Source organism: Pinus tabuliformis, chromosome 7 (assembly GCF_031772625.1).
Source record: "Pinus tabuliformis cultivar Carrire ecotype Pingquan chromosome 7, CPIR1, whole genome shotgun sequence".
NCBI classification, from domain to species: domain Eukaryota; kingdom Viridiplantae; phylum Streptophyta; class Pinopsida; order Pinales; family Pinaceae; genus Pinus; species Pinus tabuliformis.
The window spans coordinates 1418482961-1418503310 of NC_142293.1; the positions used below are offsets into that span (position 1 = coordinate 1418482961).

The following is a 20350-nucleotide window of genomic DNA, read 5'->3' on the forward strand; positions in this document are numbered from 1 at the left end:
ATCAATCCATGATCAGCATCAAGATACTTAATTATACATGTCACATTGCTAAATTTAAAAAAATCATAATAACTTTAACTTAAATTATTATTATTATCAATTATAAAAGGAATTAATAAATAAGTTACATATATATACATTTGAAAAAGCATGTAACAAAATTCTTAACAATGCAAATTCACTCCCATTTTACAATATTCTTATCTAAATATGACTTGTTACAATATCATGGGCAAATACCACTACATATAAAGACCACATGCCTATCTAAATATGACTTGTTAGAATAGCATGGGCAAATACCACTACTTATAAAGACCACATGCTCATAAAACATAATTCATTTGATATGACACTTGTTCATATAACATTTTTTTTAAATTTATCAACTTAATTAAAAGGGTAGAAAATACATAATTACTTTTGAGGTAAATCTCAACCATTGATATGTAAATAATACTAAGAATATGTTAAAATATTCCATGAAAGTTAAATCCATATACTCCACTTAATAATTATTGATAATTAAATTAAAATTATAGATATTTCATTAAGGTAATAAAAGATAATAACAAATTCAAAAGATTTGAGCTCAAGCGGTAGAGGCATATCAACAAAACTATGAACACATATTACCATAATATATGTTTATGACATTAGTAACCATAATAATTGAGGACATATAACTAGAGCATCCATCAAAATGATAATTAGCCTCTTAGTTTGATGTTGTATTTAACTTTTTTATTGATATGGTTTTACCAAGAATTTGTATGGATATGTTCATCGGTGGAGAAATATTAGAAAAAATATAATTATTACATTGTATCTAATATTTTTTCTACCTCATCCATTTTTAACTAGGTTATATTGGGAAAAATATAATGTTATAATATTACATTTTATGTTATATTTCCCCTCAAGTGGTCCACTTTTGATTGTAATTTTTCTTTATATTTGAAGTTTGAAAGTAAATGAACTTAAGTATACAAATAATAGGGGTGAGGGAAAATATTGAGTAAAATGTAATAATATTACATTTTAATTAGTATAATTATTATTTGCCCCCACCACGTGGCAATTACATTTTATAGAATTCCTTTCACCCAATTAACTTTTAAAAAATTCATTTATATTTGAGGTTCATAAGTAAGCTTAACTCTTATCTAACATTTAAGCCCAGTGTAGTAGAGATGTTGTAAAAATAAAATTAAAAAACATAAAATTAATATTTATAATTATAATTATAATTATAATTATAATTAATAATTAAACCAACATAAATCCATCTTAACTCGAGATCTGCCAAGAAGGATCAAATTTCTTGACATGCAAACTTTTTTTAAAGTGAAAAGATATTTGATCCCTCTTGACGCTTGGTAAATTTAAAGTTAAAATGGATCTATGCTAGTAATAATAATAAAGAGAATAATTAATATAAAAAAATAAATAGTTATATCAATTAATTATATGCTCAAATATAATAACAAAATAAAAATATAACTATAAATTATATTATAATAATATAAGAATATATATATTTTAAGGCAATCATGGTTCGGAGTCACTAAATGTCTGCTAAGTTTACGTTTACGAGTAGTAATCCGCATAGATCCATCAAAGCAACCTAATATATTAGACCTAACCCCAAAAACATTGAGCAAATTTGACCTCGTAAATACTTCACAATAGAAACTAAATCAATTAAACTATCTCTTAAAATTAATATATAAATATTATATTATTAAAAAAATAAATTAAATAAAAAGTAAAAATACCAAAATTTTAATAATAATAACAACGAAGCATGTGAAGAGTGAGACGACTCCCATAGTTTTGTCCGTTGGATTCCAAGAAATATCCCAATACATAGACTCTTCATTCACTTACTGTTCAGTTTGGCTCCGTCACTACGCAACGCATGCATGCCCGGGCAGCAGTGGGTAAAACTGCCTGCTTGCACTTTCCCTTGCACGTCGGTCTACTAGCTCGGCAATGAAGAGCTGGGGTTACATTTAGTTTAAGTTAAATATAAGAAGTTTTTTTACTTTAATTTTTTGGAAGTTTTTCTGTAGGTTTTTATTGTTTAATTTCTCTAAAATTTGGTTAGAATCTATTGAAATCATAAGTTTAATAGGTAATCTCTACACAATAGAAGTGGCTTAAATTTGTTTTAGGGAAGTGAATCTAGATGTAAAGTGAAAAATCCAGTTTAAATAACAAAAGTCAAGATTTCCTAAATATAATATTATTATGTTTCAATTACATCTAGTTTAAATTAAGTTTTGAGGTTTAGAAACTTATTAAATTATTTTTATTTAACCTCAATTTTGTTAATGAAACTATGACATTTATTTTTGGGGATGTCTTTAGTGCCACTTTTAGAGTTTCCAGTACCAGAATCTGGCAAAAACAATTGTGGTGAAATTTTGATTTGAGTTATTTAAAGTAGTTTTTTGACTGTATATCTGGATTCAACACCTTGCAAAACCCTAGGGCTCTTTTATTGTGCAAGTTTACCCATCAAACTTATGATTTCAATGAATTCCTGCCAGATTTTAGAGAAATTAAACTGAAAAATTCCACAAGAAAACCTTCCAAAAGAATGGCACTAAAAACAATTCTGCAGTATCCATATTAATACATCGGGAAGAGACACGTGGTATGTGGAGGTTAAGTGATGTTCGAGACGTGCAGAATGGCATGAACTGCATGATATATGCATATCAGAATGCCATAGCATTTATTCGCTCGAAGTAAACAACGGTTGGGTAATTATGGTTGTCCACGGAATGGAAGTAAACATTTAAGTCCAGTGTAGTAGAGATGTCGTAATCTTCAAAATTTTGACTTGGTAAAAATTAAAATTAAAAAACATAAAATTAATATTTATAATTATAATTATAATTAATAATTATACCAACATAAATCCATCTTAATTCGAGATCTGCCAAGAAGGATCAAATTTCTTGACATGCAAACTTTTTTTAAAGTGAAAAGATATTTGATTCCTCTTGACCTTAATACATTTGGAAGAGACACGTGGTCGCGGTATCCACATGTGGAGGTTAAGTGATGTTCGAGACGCTGCAGAATGGCATGAACTGCATTAAACAACGGTTGGGTAACTATGGTTGTCCAGGGAATGGTTGTCCATGGAATGGAAGTAAACATTTAAGCCCAGTGTAGTAGAGATGTTGTAATCTTCAACATTTTGATTTGGTAAAAATAAAATTAAAAAACATAAAATTAATATTTATAATTTTAATTATAATTAATAATTAAACCAACATAAATCCATCTTAACTCGAGATCTGCCAAGAAGGATCAAATTTCTTGACATGCAAAGTATTTTTAAAGTGAAAAGATATTTGATCCCTCTTAATGCTTGATAGATTTAAAGTTAAAATGGATCTATGCTAGTAATAATAATAACGAGAATAATTAATATTAAAAAGTAAATAGTTATATCAATTATTATATACTCAAATATAATAACAAAATAAAAATATAACTATAAATTATATTATAATAATATAAAAATATATATATATTTTAAGGCAATCGTTGGTTCGGAGTCACTAAATAACTGCTAAGTTTACGTTTACCTGTAGTAATCCACATAGATCCATCAAAGCAACCTAATATATTGGACCTAATCCCAAAAACATCGAGCAAATTTGACCCCGTAAATACTCAACAATAAAAACTAAATCAATTAAACTATCTTAAAATTAATATATAAATATTATATTATTAAAAAACTAAATTAATAAAAAGTAAAAATACCAAAATTTTAATAATAATAACAACGAAGGATGTGAAGAGTTTGACCGCGTCCATAGTTTTGTCCATTGGATTCCAATAAATATCCCAATACATAGACTCTTCATTCACTCACTGTTCGGTTCAGCGCTGTCACTACGCAACGCATACATGCCCGGGCAGTAGTGGGTAAAACTGTCTGCTTGCACCTTCTCCTGCACGTCGGCCTTCTCCTGCACGTTGGTCCACTAGCTCGGCGAGGAAGAGGTGGGGTTACATTTAGTTTAAGTTAAATATAAGAAGTTTTTTTACTATAATTTTTTGGAAGTTTTTCTGGTGGATTTTTATTGTTTAATTTCTCTAAAATTTGGTTAGAATTTATTGAAATCATAAGTTTAATGGGTAACCTCTGCACAATAGCAGTGGCCTAAATTTCATTTTTAGGACGGTGAATAAAAACCAGTTTAAATAGCAAAAGTCAAGATGTCCTAAATATAATGTTGTTATGTTTCAGTTACATCTAGTTTAAGTTAAGTTTTAGGTTTAGAAACTTATTAAATTGTTTTTATTTAACATCAATTTTGTTAATGAAACTATGACATTTATTTTTGGAGTTGTCTTTAGTGTCATTTTTCCAAGTTTCAGGTGCCAAAGTCTGGCAAAAACAATTGTGGTAAAATTTTGATTTTAGTTATTTAAAGTAGTTTTTTGAGTATATCTATGGATTCAACACCCTGCAAAACTCTGGGGCACTTCTATTGTGTAGGTTTACTCATCAAATTTGTGATTTCAATGAATTCCTGCCAGATTTTAGAGAAATTAAACGGAAAAAATCCACAAGAAAACTTTCCAAAACAATTGCACTAAAAACAATTCCTTTACTTTTCAGTGGTTTTTATTTTTATGTGAGAAAATGGAAGCCTATGATTAAGTTAAGGTTTATTCTCACATGGAAACCTAGGATTAAGTTAAGATTTAGATTTTTTTTTTTATTATAGCACTGAAACTTACTAACTTATTTTTTTGACTAATGAAATTATGGTATTATGGTATTTATATTTTGTGAAGCTGAGGAGGTAAGGAACAATTAAAGGTTGTTTGTTCTTGATTGATGTAAAATTACAGTAGATTTTTTTGTGCAGTCAATCAACATATGGAAACAGAAACCTCTGTTCTTGATTGATGTATCCTTTACAGTAAACTTTTTTGTGCTGTCAATCAACAGATGGAAACAGAAACGCATATTTGGGATGCCTTGCCCGACAATTTACTGTGTTCGATTTTAGCGAGGCTTCCTGTTCGGGATGTTGCGAGAATGAGGATTGTCTGCAAACGATGGAAAAATCTGTTACTTCCTGGCGATGCCCTGCAAAGAATTGATCCAAACTTTTCAGTGAATTCAATCCCTGCATTTCTCATTCAACTCTATTTGGATCCCTTATATCAGGAGCCGTGGGTCATAGAATTAGCACACGGTGGTGGTTCGGATATGAATATTTATAAAGCCCTTTCTCCAATTAATAACCTAATCATTGTGGATTCATGCCGGAGCATCTGCCTCTGTATGAGAAATGGAGACAGATTGAATCTTTCCCTATTCAATCCTGCTACCAGAACCTGGAGACAACTCCCTCGCCCTGCCGATTTTAACCCACATTGGCATTTCAATGCACTGCACTTCGACGCTACCCTGAGGCGTTGCACTGTCTTGCTCGGTCAAATTAATGTTGAAGATCGAACTGGGTATGTAATGGTGTTGCGAATTTATGATTCAGAGTCCAATGCATGGACTAGGGTTTGCATGAAAGTACCCTTGTTCATTTATCCTCATGGCAAGGGTTTCCATTCAAATAGAAAGTTTTATTGGATAATGGAAAGTCGTGCCATCTATTTCATGGCAGCATTCGATATTGCAGAGAGGAGTTGGACAACAATTTCATTGCCAGAGGTTTGCAGAATCATCCGCCCGTACCCAGCATTTCTTGAATTAAGTGGCTCCGATGGGCGATTGGTGTTAATATTTCAGGGAGAGAAACGTGGGGGCAGCATCCGCATGTGGAGGTTAAATGATTTTCGAGGTGCTGTAAAATGGCATGAACTGCATGATATATGTATGCCAGAATGCCATAACATTTATTCAGTCGTAGTAAACAATGGGTGGGTAATGATAATTGACATGCAACTGGAAGTATATTTGTGTAACTTGGAGCGAAAATCGACCCAGAAAATTTCATTACCGGGGCAGCTTCGCAGCGACCTGAGAATGTTTCAGTGGCTTGTTTTAGCGTTCGAATCCAACAACGTTTGGTGGCCTTAGGCAGTGAGCAGTTTCAATGAAATAATTAATCTCTTAAGAAGCAAAGGTCCCTGCATTTCACACTACTTAACTCAATCTGTGCGGAGTATAATATGATACTGCCAAGCGTTTAGATGAATCAGTGAAAACAAGTTTCCTATAATTTGTTTGACGAGTTTTACAGCTCAGACATTCTGTTCCAACCAGTATTCAGGATTCTATGTTTACAGAAAATGATCCTGTTGTAACACAGAATTTTGAATAAGACCAAATTATCAGAATATAAATTTTGATGGGAAATTATTCTTTTTCAATATGGAAATTTGAATAAGATGAAAATATCAGAATGCAGAGCATATTCTTTATGAATTTTTAGTGTTAGAATTTTGTGTTTCAGTGTTTTTATAAATAATTTTGATTTTTAATGTAAGAATTTTTTGTGATTTTAATTAATTTATTTTTAATTAGAGTGTTGCTTGATAATTTTGTTCCAAAACTTATAAAATATAAACTATTTTAAAAGCTATTTTAAATCTATAGATTTTAGGTAAGTTTGTAATAAGCTAATAATTATTATTTCTTTTTGTGTTGGTGTATATGTATATTAATATAGCATAAAGTATACATAGTTAACTTTAATGCTTGGGTAAATTATTATTTCTTTTTGTGTTGGTGTATATGTATATTAATAGAGCATAAAGTACACATAGTTAATTTTAGTGCTTGGGTTTAATGTATATAGCAGACAGCCTAGCTTTAGTGCTTGCATCTAGTGTACATGCACATCAACATAACACAAAGCACATTTAGCTTTAGCTACATTTAGTTGTTGCATGTGGTGTGCATGCACATTAACATAGCATAAAGCATACTTAGCTTTAGTTAATTTTTGTTATCTTGAGTGTTTGCATGAAGTTAAGCTTAAGTTAATTGTTTTATGTATTGATCACTAGTGAATATACAAATTTTATTCTCTTTTCCAATTTTTCTCCATACTTGCAAGTTTATGGAATTATTGTCTAGCTAGGTCCTTTGGAAAGAGCGATAATCTTTGATGGGTAGAAAGTCCATTGGAAATATTGAGCCACAAAATCATTAAACAGTGAAATACAAACATCATACAATAATATCAGTTTTTTCATGTACAATGCAATTTTAGAATTGGATGTTCTAAAGGAAAAAACTATAAGATATAAATTATTTTTAAAAAATTCAAATTTGTAATTCTTAGGCTCTAATTACTATGTTGCAATTTGTTGTAGTTGATAACAATTTTCGTCCATTTTCCCCATGATGGATTCCATGATCTTGAAAACTTGAATAGTATACTGGTTCTTCTTTTTCTTGAAACTATTTTAACATCATTCAAATACTTTTCATTAAATCATAGTGTAAGATGTTTTGTTCCGTAAAAGTTACATGAAAGCATGATTTGTACTCCATTATTATTTTTATTTTTGCATCATTTTCATATTTTCAATTGTTATGAGATTGAAGAGCTCTCTTCAATTGTGACAGTGTTGTTCTCGTATTGAATGTTGATATGGTTGAAACATATTGAACATTTATGTAGATGAAACATATTAAATTTTGAAGTAGTTGAAACAAAATTGTGTTTTTGGATTAGCCATGAATTCTGATGATCTTATAACTTCTAGTATGGCTAGCCTCTCAGTTATCAAAGATCATGAGGAAGGTTATGGACCATTCAAATTAATTTGTGTTTGGATGTTCGAACTCTCAAGGAGGCTATTACGATGAGGATACAATTTGGAAATTCCCTAATAATGGATATGTTGTGGTAACTAATGCTTTTGTAATCTTTTGAGAAAAATTAGAGATGATGGCATATTGTTTTCTTCTTTGATATTCCATGCATATTTCAATGACATTTCTCCTCATGTGGAGTATATCATGCCTCTTGAGCCTAGAGGGCTTGAACATTCCAACAATTTACAGTTTTTCTAGCAAAACTACAGATAATAACATATGGTTTGTAACTTTACATTCATTTTTTAATGGAGTATTTTATGCATCTTAAGTTTGATGGATTTGGTTCTTTTTTATTTCTTTTTTTCTTGATTCAATGTTTTTAGTCCTCTTTTTTTAGGAAAAGACTTACAATACTTTCCATATGAGGAATATACATGTTTCATTGTTTTGAGAACTCTTAAGACTCAACAACAATGATCAAAGTCATTATAAGAAAGTTCATTGTGTCCCTTGTGTGAATTGAAACAGGTTGGGGAGGATAACAATCATTCCTCAAAACCGCTTGAAATAATCCCAACTAAACCCAAGTGAAACTCTACTATTATTTTTATTAAAAAACATAAAATTCAAAAAATAAAATATGAAAAGTATAACACACACTCAAATGAGTGATTTTTTTAATAGAATAACATCAGTATTCATTTACTTTAGTGAATAATAACCTATTAATACAAATATAAAAATCCTTGTAAATGCATAAGCCAAAATTTAAAATAATATCATTCTAAAGGTCACAATATTTTAAACCAAAACTTGAAATTATATTCGTGTAAAAAGAACACAAAACTACACTAAACAAAAAGCCAAAACTAATAAAAAAATATATTTCAAAAATGAAAAATAAAGATAACGAACATAATTTTTTAATGAAAAAGAAATTATAAAGCATCCTTACTCACTCACTTAGGTATCTATGTCTCACAACCTTGACTAGTACCTCTCTCCCATATGACCTCATAACCTTTTCTTCACCCCTCTCCTCCATATTCATTTTCCCTCTTAATCTTCTCTGTTATAGACATATTTGGGCACTACAACCCCAACCACATATGTCCATAAACCAAGGGCTTCTAAATGCCTAAAAGTGTTGTTTCATACCCTAAAGGAACAAGGTCAACTGATTACATCATTTCCCATAAGTTCTCCTTGAAAAACTGCTCAGAATTGGTCAAAACAGGACCATACAGACTGCTCCATGCTGAGGGTACAATGCATTTCACCTGTTACACACAGAGCATGTGATGCATACTGGAAAGCCCTTCTGTAGGGTGTGAAGAGCGAGAGCAGACAAATGGCAGAGGCAGTTTGCTAGGTGGAAACCCAGAGAATCTTCTAGAAACTACTCATTTGACACTTGCCTCTCTTAATTCACCTAGGGATGAGTAAGAGATCATGAACTATCAGAGAAATGACACTAATCAAAATCCCAGAAGCTGACTCACCCCCCTGCAAATATCTATATATGGATCCCTCATCCTAGAGATCAGAGGCTAGAATTTTGTATTTTTGTAAGGAAGTGTTGTTGGTTTCTCTGTGAAACATTGTAGTGTTGGGTGATCTAGCTTTTCATGAGGTGAAGAGGGCTTTCATGCTAGGAGGATGGCTTTGGTTCAGACCGCTGGGTTGTAGTCCTCTCTTCTACTACTTCTATCAATAAAGCTATTTGAGTTTTCCTCCATATTCTTGTATATTTTTAAATCTTGTATTGGTGTATGCATTTGTATGGTTAATATACATCTGATCCTATATTGTTTATGGTTATATATCTCTATTCTTTGATGGTATTATGCTGCTTTGACTCTATAGGTGTTCTTTGAAGTGGGACAAGTGAGGAAAGAGTGGCGAAGCTCTGTCAAAGAGGGGAGGAAACAAGCAAGGAGCCAAGCGAAAGACTAAGGTTGGTACTCTCTACTTCTCTCTCATCTATCTCTCATAAAGGAAAACACAAGTAACTTTAGTTTGTTTGTTTCTAAGATAGCTACCCGTCTTAGTGGGACTAGCAGCTCTGAATATACACTAGTTTTCCCGATAACAAAATGGCGACTCCACTGGGGATGTGAATATTTTGATTGTTAGTTACTGTGGTTTGCTTTATAAACTACAGATGGAGCCTGAAGTTAAGCCAACTAGCCTTCGAACTGCTTTTGCTATGCAACTGCAAAGTAGATCAACGCTGCTTCAGTCAATCTCCGGGTTAGTTTATGAACTAAACATCTGACTTGCAAACATCCTAAGTGCCTTGGTGGTAGCTCAAATAACCTCATTAGATCAGCCCCTATACTTTGTGTTTACTGTCTATCATTAGCTCAACTTAAATCCTTGAACTTAGCTGCAAACTGTGAGTGAAAACCAAGCTCAGTCTCATCCCTGGACCATTGCACTGTCTCTCATTAGCAACCTAGATGCATTGCACCTCTTGCGTGTTGCGGGTGAGATGCATCCCTATTTCCCTGTGTTACAGGTGCGATGATTGAATGAGACAGTTTCTGCCTCCAGATTTTGGTTTTTTCTTCGTTGTTTTCAGCTCTATTCAGTACTTTTGATGTCTATGATCAGTATATCACTATTGAAACCTTCTTCCTTTTCATTATTCAGCCTCCATTGATAAAGAATTGTGAATGTTTTTTAATGTATTTTTCATCATTTACAATTCTCCTTCGCAAACAGTAGCTTAATCAAACTGTCGTCTTTTGATTTGAAAGTGTCACAAATGTCGTTTTCAGTCAAAGAAAAGAGTGTCGTAAAGTCTTCCTATTTTAGATAGCTGATTACACTTTTTCTATTGTATTTGATTTGAATCATCAATTCTTTGAAGTGTCGAAAGCAGTCTTCAAGTAGAAATTGAAAGTGTCGTCTTAGTCTTCCTTTCATTTGTGAACAAGAAATTGCTAAAGTGTCACTTTGAGGAAAGATAGTTCGGATCTGTACTTAGTTTTCTTTTTGTCATTATCACATTAAGGAAACTGAAAAACAAATACATGCATGTGCATTTGCATTTAGACTGCATGCGGAAATTGATTTATGACAAGTGCATCTTAGTGTGTGCTCTCTGCTCTATGTTGAAAGAATTTTACTTCCCTTTCATTAGTAGCTAGGATTTTCATTGCTAAAAGAAAGTAAACGACTGTTTATCATCTTAGATTGCATATTTAGGAATTGTATATCTACATCACGCGATGAACCTTAAAGGCAAACTTCTTAAGAAAGATCAACTGTAAAATAAACCTTAATGAACATAAAAACGCTTTGGAACCTAACGCACAACATCTAGAAGTCTAGGCTAGAGATGTATTCTGGAATTGTAAAGCCTGGTAACAATCATTTTCATCATAGGTTGGGTGATTCCTCCTCTTTGATATGACAAGTGCTAGTACGGACTTGTGCTCCCACGTACCGTTGAGTATATATTAGGAGACCACAATAGGTTATATCCTTTATCCTTAGGAAGTTGTGTCTGTCACCCTATCGATCGCAATGCACTGAACACAACATTCGGGAAGATTGACTGTCGTACATAAAAAGTATTTTGCAGTTTTGCGATCGGTTTGGTAATCCCTCTGTCTAGATTTCTAGAGTAGTCACTTTCATTCCTTTTTAGACTCCTTAAAAGAAAAGTTCCATCTGAGCACTTGTCACTTCAGGTTCATTAAAAATCAAAGGCAACTACCGTCATCTTTTTCTTTTTCTTGAATCTTAAAAATTGAAAAAGCAAGTTGTGTTTAAGCGTCATAAAATTTATTTTAATCGGAATAACATCACTGTTCCCTTGTTGGTCTTAGGTTGAGAAAATGGAGTCCACTAATCAAGGATTTCCCCTGGGGGGGAATCCTAGTCCTTTCTCTTCTTGGGGAGATATTGGTGCTCCACATATGGCTACATTATCCCTTCCAGGACTCACAATTGTCCTGCCAGTATGACTTTTCTCAACCTCTGTCGTTCAACACACTGTAATTCCTCAGCAATCAAATTAGCAACCAGATGATACTGAAGTCGCTCCCTCACCTTCTACTTCGTTTGTTTCTCCCTCTCCTTCTTCCTCTTTGCTTGGTGAAGCTAGTAATGCTAAAAACCAAGTAAATGAGAATAAGAAGAAAGGAAAGGAGAAGAAGAAGAAGAAGCCAATGACAAAAGGGGCTAACCATGCATCGTCTGGAAAAAATCCACACACTGCACCATCCAAACCTAAATCTCCATGTGTCATTTGTAAAGGAGATGACTACGATCGAGATTGTCCTTGCATCTCGCGGATCTTAAGGGAATAGTCTCCCCGCTTGCACAATCCGATGTCTTCAACCTCTAACAATCATGTTGAGAGCACACCATCAACTAGTGAAAACGAAGTCAATGGATAGAAAGGAAGATCTAAATTTCCTTGTAGACTATGTGAAGGCGATCATGCCCTCCACTGTTGTCCTTTCATGGATGAAGCTAAAAGAGTCTTGGATACCGTCTTGCTTCACCGCAGTGACTTCCTCCTGGATACAAGAAACTCTTGCCGAGTCCATTACTAGTTGAAAATCCGACTGACACACCTTTGTTGTCAGTCGAAGCACCTATCACTCAAGATAAACCCTCTGAGTCCACATTGGACCAAAGTCAAGAGGTCGAGAAGGCAGTCAACCCAGTCTTATCTTCATAAGGTCCACCTTCAGATGATACAGTTGCCAAAGAGAATGAGAACGACACCGTTCAAATTCTTTTTGTTAACATAGAATCTGATGAACATGGGGGAAATCTACTCGTTCCTTTACCACAGGAAGGAATTTCATCAGAGATTCATCCGGCCATTTATTCGGTCCCTCCTTCAAGCAATCTAGTCATTTCCTTCAATTGGAATCTACTAGGGAGACCCCACCTACCATCTAATGTACCATTCTAAATCATAGTACAAGCTTACAGAATGATCATGGCTGGTACTATCATAGATGAAGGGGCTTCCATGAGTATCCTTTCCTCAATTGCTTGGAAAGCACTTGGTTCGCCATTGCTTCTGCCTGAGATTCAAAATCTGTCAAGCTTCAACAAAGGAACTAGTCGACCATTAGGGATCCTTCCAAATTTGCCTCTAACATTGAGAAGGAAAACCGTTCATCTAAATGTGATGGTAGTCCAAGGGCCTCTAGATTACAATCTACTCCTTGGGCGTGACTATATTTATAGCATGGGAGCTATTGTTTCCTCACTCTTTCGAGTGATGTATTTCTCGTATGAAGGCAGAATGGTCCACCTCGTTGACCAGCTTTCATTCCCTGGTTCAAACATGGCTACTAGTCAAATGCCATCCCTAACTAGTATTTTTGCACAAGGAGTGTCTCATCAACCTCCAGTCCGTCCACCTGATGAGTGCGAGTGATTTAGTGAATATGACTAAACCTAGGGGGCATGCGCCCTGGTCTGCTTCGGCAGGAACACCCTAGATATAACGTAGGTTTCTGTGTAGGATATATGACTAGTCTGGTCACACCCATCTGTTTAGGAAAATGGGATTAGACTGGAAAAGGATTCCCTCGTCAAAGGTTATGTGAGTGGAAGCTCCCACCATTCACCTTTGTCTATTTCGATGGACAAAGCTAAGGAAGTGTTTTATCTGCAAATGTAGACGAAACAACCTTGCTTTAATGCAAGAACTTCCATATGGTAACGTGGAAATTCTACCTCTCTTTATACCTGGGGGCATGCAAACCTTTTGTACATAAGTGAAAAGCGACCAGCATAACTCTAAACCTGTAGTTTTTACTAACTTCGACTGCTTAAGTTAGGTGATTGGTCTAGTCAACCATTCACCTTTGCTGGGACTGACAAAAACGACAAAGTAAAGGAAAGGTTTCTTGTCGAGAATCTATCCTACCTAACCTTAGTAGTTCTCTAACCCCTAGGACAGTAGTTGGTCATTCCTAGCTTACATATAAAAGGCTCCGAAGTAAAGTTTCGCACGGGCCAAGCTCCCTAAAAAATGAACCTACTAATGAGAGACATCCTTATTATACGACTGGGACGAGCAATGTTTCCACAAAGTTCAAGCTCGTTAAAAACTAAACCTAGTTATGAGCATATGTTCCCCCATAGTTCAAGCTCATTAAAAAATGAACCCACTTTTGGCAAATAACCTTTGTGATCACATTACTATCAGCTTTTGAGCCTTGGTTGTGTTCTTACAATCACCTCCACTTTTTAGCCGATCATCTACCTCCACTTGATTGTTTACCCTTTCTAGGAACAGCTGCGACGAGTGATTCTATTAGCCATCTTCTTTACACTGCCGTGATTGAAAATTTCCAAACCTTACCTAGAACCAGCTGCTACCCGAAAATATCACTTGTTCCTCAAAAACAAGTCTCTTTTAAGCTCTTTTTAGACTCGTAAAATATAAAAAGATTGTCGAGCAATTGGCCTCTCTAGCTCGTTAAAGTGATTGGAAGTGCCATCCCTCCTCTATATTTTAATCCTTTTGGACTTGAGGGATCATTACACAAAAAGATCGAGTGCTTGTCTTTTTCGGCTTGCTAAAGTGATAGGAAAAGTCATCCCTTTCATATTATTTTATAATTTTTCAGACTTAAGGGATTATACTACGAAAAAGGATTACTGGAGTTTCCTTTCCATCTCTTTTCAGGCTCTCTAAAACTGAAAAGGACATAATTATCTTTGTCGTTAAAGTCGTTAAAAAAATAGCGACGAACTTGTTAATTACAGATAAGAGCAAGTTTCACTATCACTAGGCTCACTAAAACATAGCGAAAGGTGCTCGAAGGGAAAATTATCAAACAAGCATATGTTATCCTCCTCAAGCTTGACAAGAATAAAGAGGTACTAGTCAGAAATGACTGGGGAAAAAGTGGGAAGAAAACTTGAAGAACTTCATTGGTAGCAGGTCGCTCTTGAACATGACACTTTCACTCCATCACCATGATCGAGTCGAGTTGGGTCATTTCGTTCACCAGTCATATCACCATTGGCCCTTCGTACCATCCATTTTTGGGGTTAACGCTACCAATCCATTTTTAGTGTCGTTGACATGTTCAAGAGAAGTCGCTCAGAGAATTCACCAACCTAGCTTATGCCTCATCCGTTCCATTCTTTCATGACCACCACCCTGAACTTTGTATCATCAGATCATTTTCACCTCCACAAAATCATTTGCCCCATTCAGTGTCGTAGATGTGGGATTCATTAATGCCCTCCTACGACGGGTCACTTCTTGTTGACATCAGCTCATTATCCAAGAAGTCGACTTAGGAACAACTCTTTCAGTACTTTGAAGCTTGCATGCCTCAATGGCAAGTTTCTCACTTCCGGTGACAGGTTTACATCAATGGCCTTCGATCGAAAGATTTTACATGGTGTTCGACATCGACTCATGTATTCACACCACATGAATCGTACTGTAGTACCTTGAGGGTCATCATCATTATCAGTGATTCCTCTCGTGCATGTTAACAACTTACATCATTTGCTGGTAACCAGGCGATGTATTTCCATGTTCGACATTAGAACATCTTTTCACATGGATCGACTTGTACTCTGGGCGAAGATTGAACGAGTTTGAAGACCCTGGATCTAGTTTCATCCATCCGGACTGTGATATATTCAAGAAAATAAAGACATCATAGTTGTACAGATAATCATCCACGCCAAGGGATGATGGCTCTACCAGAATCATCAGTCTGCCACATAGACGGTTGTCTGTCCTATGTACATAAAAATGAACTTATAAAGCTGAGCATGGGATTGCCTGCCTTAGCTAGATCATGAAAATATTATGAAGATAATTTATTGTATTATATCTTATTACAAGTCACCTTCTAGTTCGAAAAGCCTCGGATCCTCATGATAAAGCATTTCACCTAACATGAGAAGATTTACGACCTCATGCTTTAGGGGGGAACTATTATAGACATATTTGGGCATTGGAAGCCCAATCACATATGTCCATAAACCAAGGGCTTATAAACCCATAAACGTTTTGTTTCATACCCTAAAGGAACAAGGTCAACTGATTACATCATTTCCCAGAAGTTCTCCCTGAAAAATTGCTCAGAACTGGTCAAAACTGGACCATACAGACTGCTCCATGCTGAGGGTACGATGCATCTCACCTATTACACATAGAAGGTGTGATGCATACTGAAAAGCCCTTCTGTAGGGTGCGATGAGCGAGAGCGGTCAAATGGCAGAGGCAGTTTTCTAGGTGGAAACCCAGAGAATCTTCTAGAAATTTCTCATTTGACACTTGCCTCTCTGAATTCTCCCAGGGATGAGTAAGAGATCATGAAATCTCCAAGTGGAACCAAGAAATATCAGAGAAATGAAACTAATCAAAATCCCAGAAGCTGACTCACCCCCTGCAAATATCTATATATGGATCCCTCATCCTAGAGATCTAGAGGCTGGAATTTTGTATTTTTGTAAGGAAGTGTTGTTGGTTTCTCTGTGAAACATTGTAGTGTTGGGTGATCTAGATTTTCATGAGGTGAAGAGGGCTTTCATGCTGAGAGGATGGTGCTAGGTCAGACCACTGGGTTGTAATCCTCTCTTCTACTACTTCTATTAATAAAGCTATTTGAGTTTTCCTCCATATTCTTGTATATTTCTGAATCTTGTATTGGTGTATGCATTTGTATGGTTAATATACATATGATCCTATATTGTTTATGGTTATAGATCTCTATTCTTTGATGGTATCATGCTGCTTTGACTCTACAGGTGTTCTCTGAAGCGAGACAAGTGAGGAAAGAGCGGTGAAGATTTCTCAAAGGGGGGAGGAAACAAGAAAGGAGCCAAGCGAAAGATTGAGGTTGGTACTCTCTGCTTCTCTCTCATCTATCTCTCATAAAGAAAAACACAAGTAACTTTAGTTTGTTTGTTTCTAAGATAGCTACCCGTCTTAGTGGGACTAGCAGCTCTAAATGGACACTAATTTTCCCGATAACATTCTCTCCCATCCCTTCTCCTTATTTCCTCCTTTCCTCCTTATTAGCTCCTAATCTTAACAATCATATCATCTAGGCCTTCTCTATTAATCTAACCTAAAGATAACACTATCCCCTTCTAATAATTACTAAATTAATAACAACAATGATTAATTCAATTATAAGAGTTATTATTATTAACTACTTTATTAATTATTATTATTATTACTAACTTAATGGGTATATAATAATAATTATTATAATCATTATTATTATTAATTAACTTGATTAATAGTTTTAATTAAGTAATTAATACTAGTAATAGTAATAATAACAATAATTATAATTATAATTATTCACTTTAGTATTATTAATTATCAGTAATAATAATTAGCACTATTAATGAATCTAATATAATTTAAAATTTATTAATTCCACTTGAATAATAGCAAATAAATGATAATAAGGTTAATAATAATAATTATTATGGTTATTATTATTATTAATTAACTTTATTATCCGTATTTATTAAGTAATTAATACTTATAATAATAATTAATAATAAAAATACTTATAATTTTAATTATTCACTTTATTATTTTTTATTACCAATAGTAATAATTAATACTATCAAGAAATCTAATAAAATTTATGATAATTTAGTAAATCTCTCTAAATAAAAATTATTAATTAGTGAGCTCTTTCATATTTCATATCTTTCTATTCTATATTAATCTCATACATTTTTCACTCTTCTCTATAGGTATTTTTCGTGATGATGAGTCTTGTTGTGCACCCAAACAACAGGATTTCGTCAAGCATTAATATGACTTCATCTTTTGCATTATTTATTTTTAATAAAATCTGAAACAATAAGGCTTTCATTTTCTAGTACAAATCAATGGTGTGAAGTTACTAGCCTAGTGTCCCCATGTTTAATCACAACCTAGAATCCAAGTGGCTACTTGAGTGAGAATGTTAGCGACCTAGCAGTCTCATTCATGGATGGATTATTCCTTAACTTCCTACCACTCTTACTATTTTCCTATGAAGTATAATTGAGTATTCACGTCAAATATTTATCCTCATATCGCCCACACAAAACATATCCTTGTATCATGCACACAAACCACGATGTCCACTTTCATTGTGGCATTGTGGTCTATGATGCATCATGCGTATTATTGAGAGTAGGAGGTGATGTAAAGAATGATGAAAAGAGGGAAAAAATAGTAAAGATTAACAAAAACAAGACAAAACCGACATTTTTAATGTTATAATTTAAGAGAAATAATGATAACTATTTAATTTTGAAATTCTCATTTTGGAAAGGAAAATACTATTATTTATAAATAATAAAAATAATATAATATTTAAATAAAATTACATAGAAATATTTTATTATATTGAAATAGTGTTAATTTTTTATACATAACATTTTATGTATTACAAGATTTAACTTCGAATATTGAAAAAAACAATTACCTATAGCAATGTGAAAGATGGGTCCAATATGTAAATTAAATTAATTTAATAAAAGAGAAGAAGAAAAAGTCATGAGATGATTCTCTTTAACCCCACATAATTGAATGCACCTAAACAGAGTACTGAGAATCCATAATCTAGTAAAGACGTAGGTCTGGGAATCCATGTGTAAATTAAATTACCTCACACATATGGTACATTCTCAGAATAATTCTGATTGGTAAACCTGACACTAGGTAGACCATCCATAATTTCGATCAATACTTCTCACACATAGCACATCATTAGCATCAACTAGCCACCATAACTTTAGTATATCTATTACATAATATAAAAACTAGTCTTGGTTCACCATTATTCTAGTTGGTACTTGACACATGGAGAATATCCAAATGCCACACTCTATCTGAGTAATTATGGGGCTCATGCTAATGAGCTTGTTGTTGGAAGGCCACACTCTATTTGAGTAATTATGGGTCTCTAGGACAATTCTTCCTAATTCTGGTCAATATACTTGACACAAGAAGAATGTATGTCCTTTGCTAGACCATTCTCCCTAATTCTAGTAATATATGATACAAGGAGAATTCTAGTCCACAATGCTATCCCATCAATACTCCCTCTCAATGAGAGAGGTATTCTAAACAAGTCCAATATTGTCCATGAAGTATGCAAAATTCACACTAGATAGAGGCTTTGTAAGAATATCAACAATCTGCTCATCAATAGAGATATATTAGAGATTCGCTACACTATTTTTCTCCATGTCACAAATTAAGTGCTAATTCATCTCGATGTGCTTCAACCTATCATGGAAAACAAAATTCTCTATGAGCTTCACACAACTTTGATTATCACAATATATATTGGGTAGTTCTAGCACATGATCGAAAAATCCCATGAGTAGCTTTTGAAGCCACATTGCTTCACAAATCGCTAAGCTTGCTACAATATAATTTTCCTTGGTACTGTTGAGCGAAACATATTTCTTCCTCCTTCTCATTCATGAAATCATAGTGGAGCACAAACTAAAGTAGCCTCTGTAGGTACTCTTTCTTTCTTCAACAATCCTTGCCAAATTTTCATATGTAGAGGCTTGGAGATGTATGTCTCCATTAGAGGCGTATATCAAACCATAGTCAATTCTACCATGAATATATCTCAATATGTTCTTTGTTGCAATCCAATGGTCATGTCTCAATTCCACCTAGAAATTGCTCAATGTATTTACTGCAAATTAAATGCCTATCCTAGTATTAAACAAATACATCAGTGAACTAATCAACTTCTAGTACATGGATGGACCTACCAAATCAGACTCAGAGTCTCTTAGATTTCTCATATTTTTCACCATGGGAGTCAGCATCTACTTACAGTGCATCATTCCAAACTTCTGCAGTATCTTGATAGCATATTTTCGTTGACCAAGAAAGACTTCACTAGCCTTCTACAATACTTTTAGCCCCAAATAGTAATGCATTAATATAATATACTTCATATAAAATTTAGAAGTTAGCTCCCTCTTACAGTGAATATTGAGATGCTCCACACTTGTCAACAATAAGGCATCAACATATAGTAATAGAATCACAGATTCATTTTTCTCAACCTTGAAGTATAGGTTTGGCTCATCATTTCTCTTAGAGAAACAAAGTCTTGTTAGATAATTGTCAATTCATTTAAAACAAACTCTCGTTTCTTTCTTATGTCCATACAAGGCTTTCTTCAATCTAAAGACATGAGATTCTCTTCCATGAACCTTAAAACCTTGAGGTTGTTCAATGTACACTCCTTCATCAATTACACCATTACGAAAAGTAGTCTTTACATACATCTAATGTAAATGTGAACCCATAGAGGAAGAAATATAAATAATATATCTAATGGTAGTGTATCTGATAATAGGAGAAAATATCTCATCATAGTCTTATCCCTCTTTCTGGGAGAACCCTTTAGCCACAAAACTTTCCTTGTATCTATTAATATTTCCATCCAGTGAACGCTTGATATTGTATACCCATTTGGAGGATACCACTGATTTTCGATCAGGTTTAGGCACAATATCCCATACATCATTCTTCATAATTGATAGGTATTCTTCCAACATCACATTCTTCCAAAC

At 33.9% G+C, this 20350-nt stretch overlaps 1 protein-coding gene across 1 annotated transcript; it reads left to right on the forward strand.

Moving 5' to 3' along the window:
* The first annotated feature begins 4990 nt into the window (after positions 1-4990).
* On the forward strand, positions 4991-6082 carry LOC149252982 (F-box protein At3g08750-like). The gene has a single exon (XM_089454325.1). The coding sequence runs from the start codon at positions 4991-4993 to the stop codon at positions 6080-6082; it is 1092 nt and encodes a 363-aa protein (XP_089310451.1).
* Positions 6083-20350: the final 14268 nt, after the last annotated feature.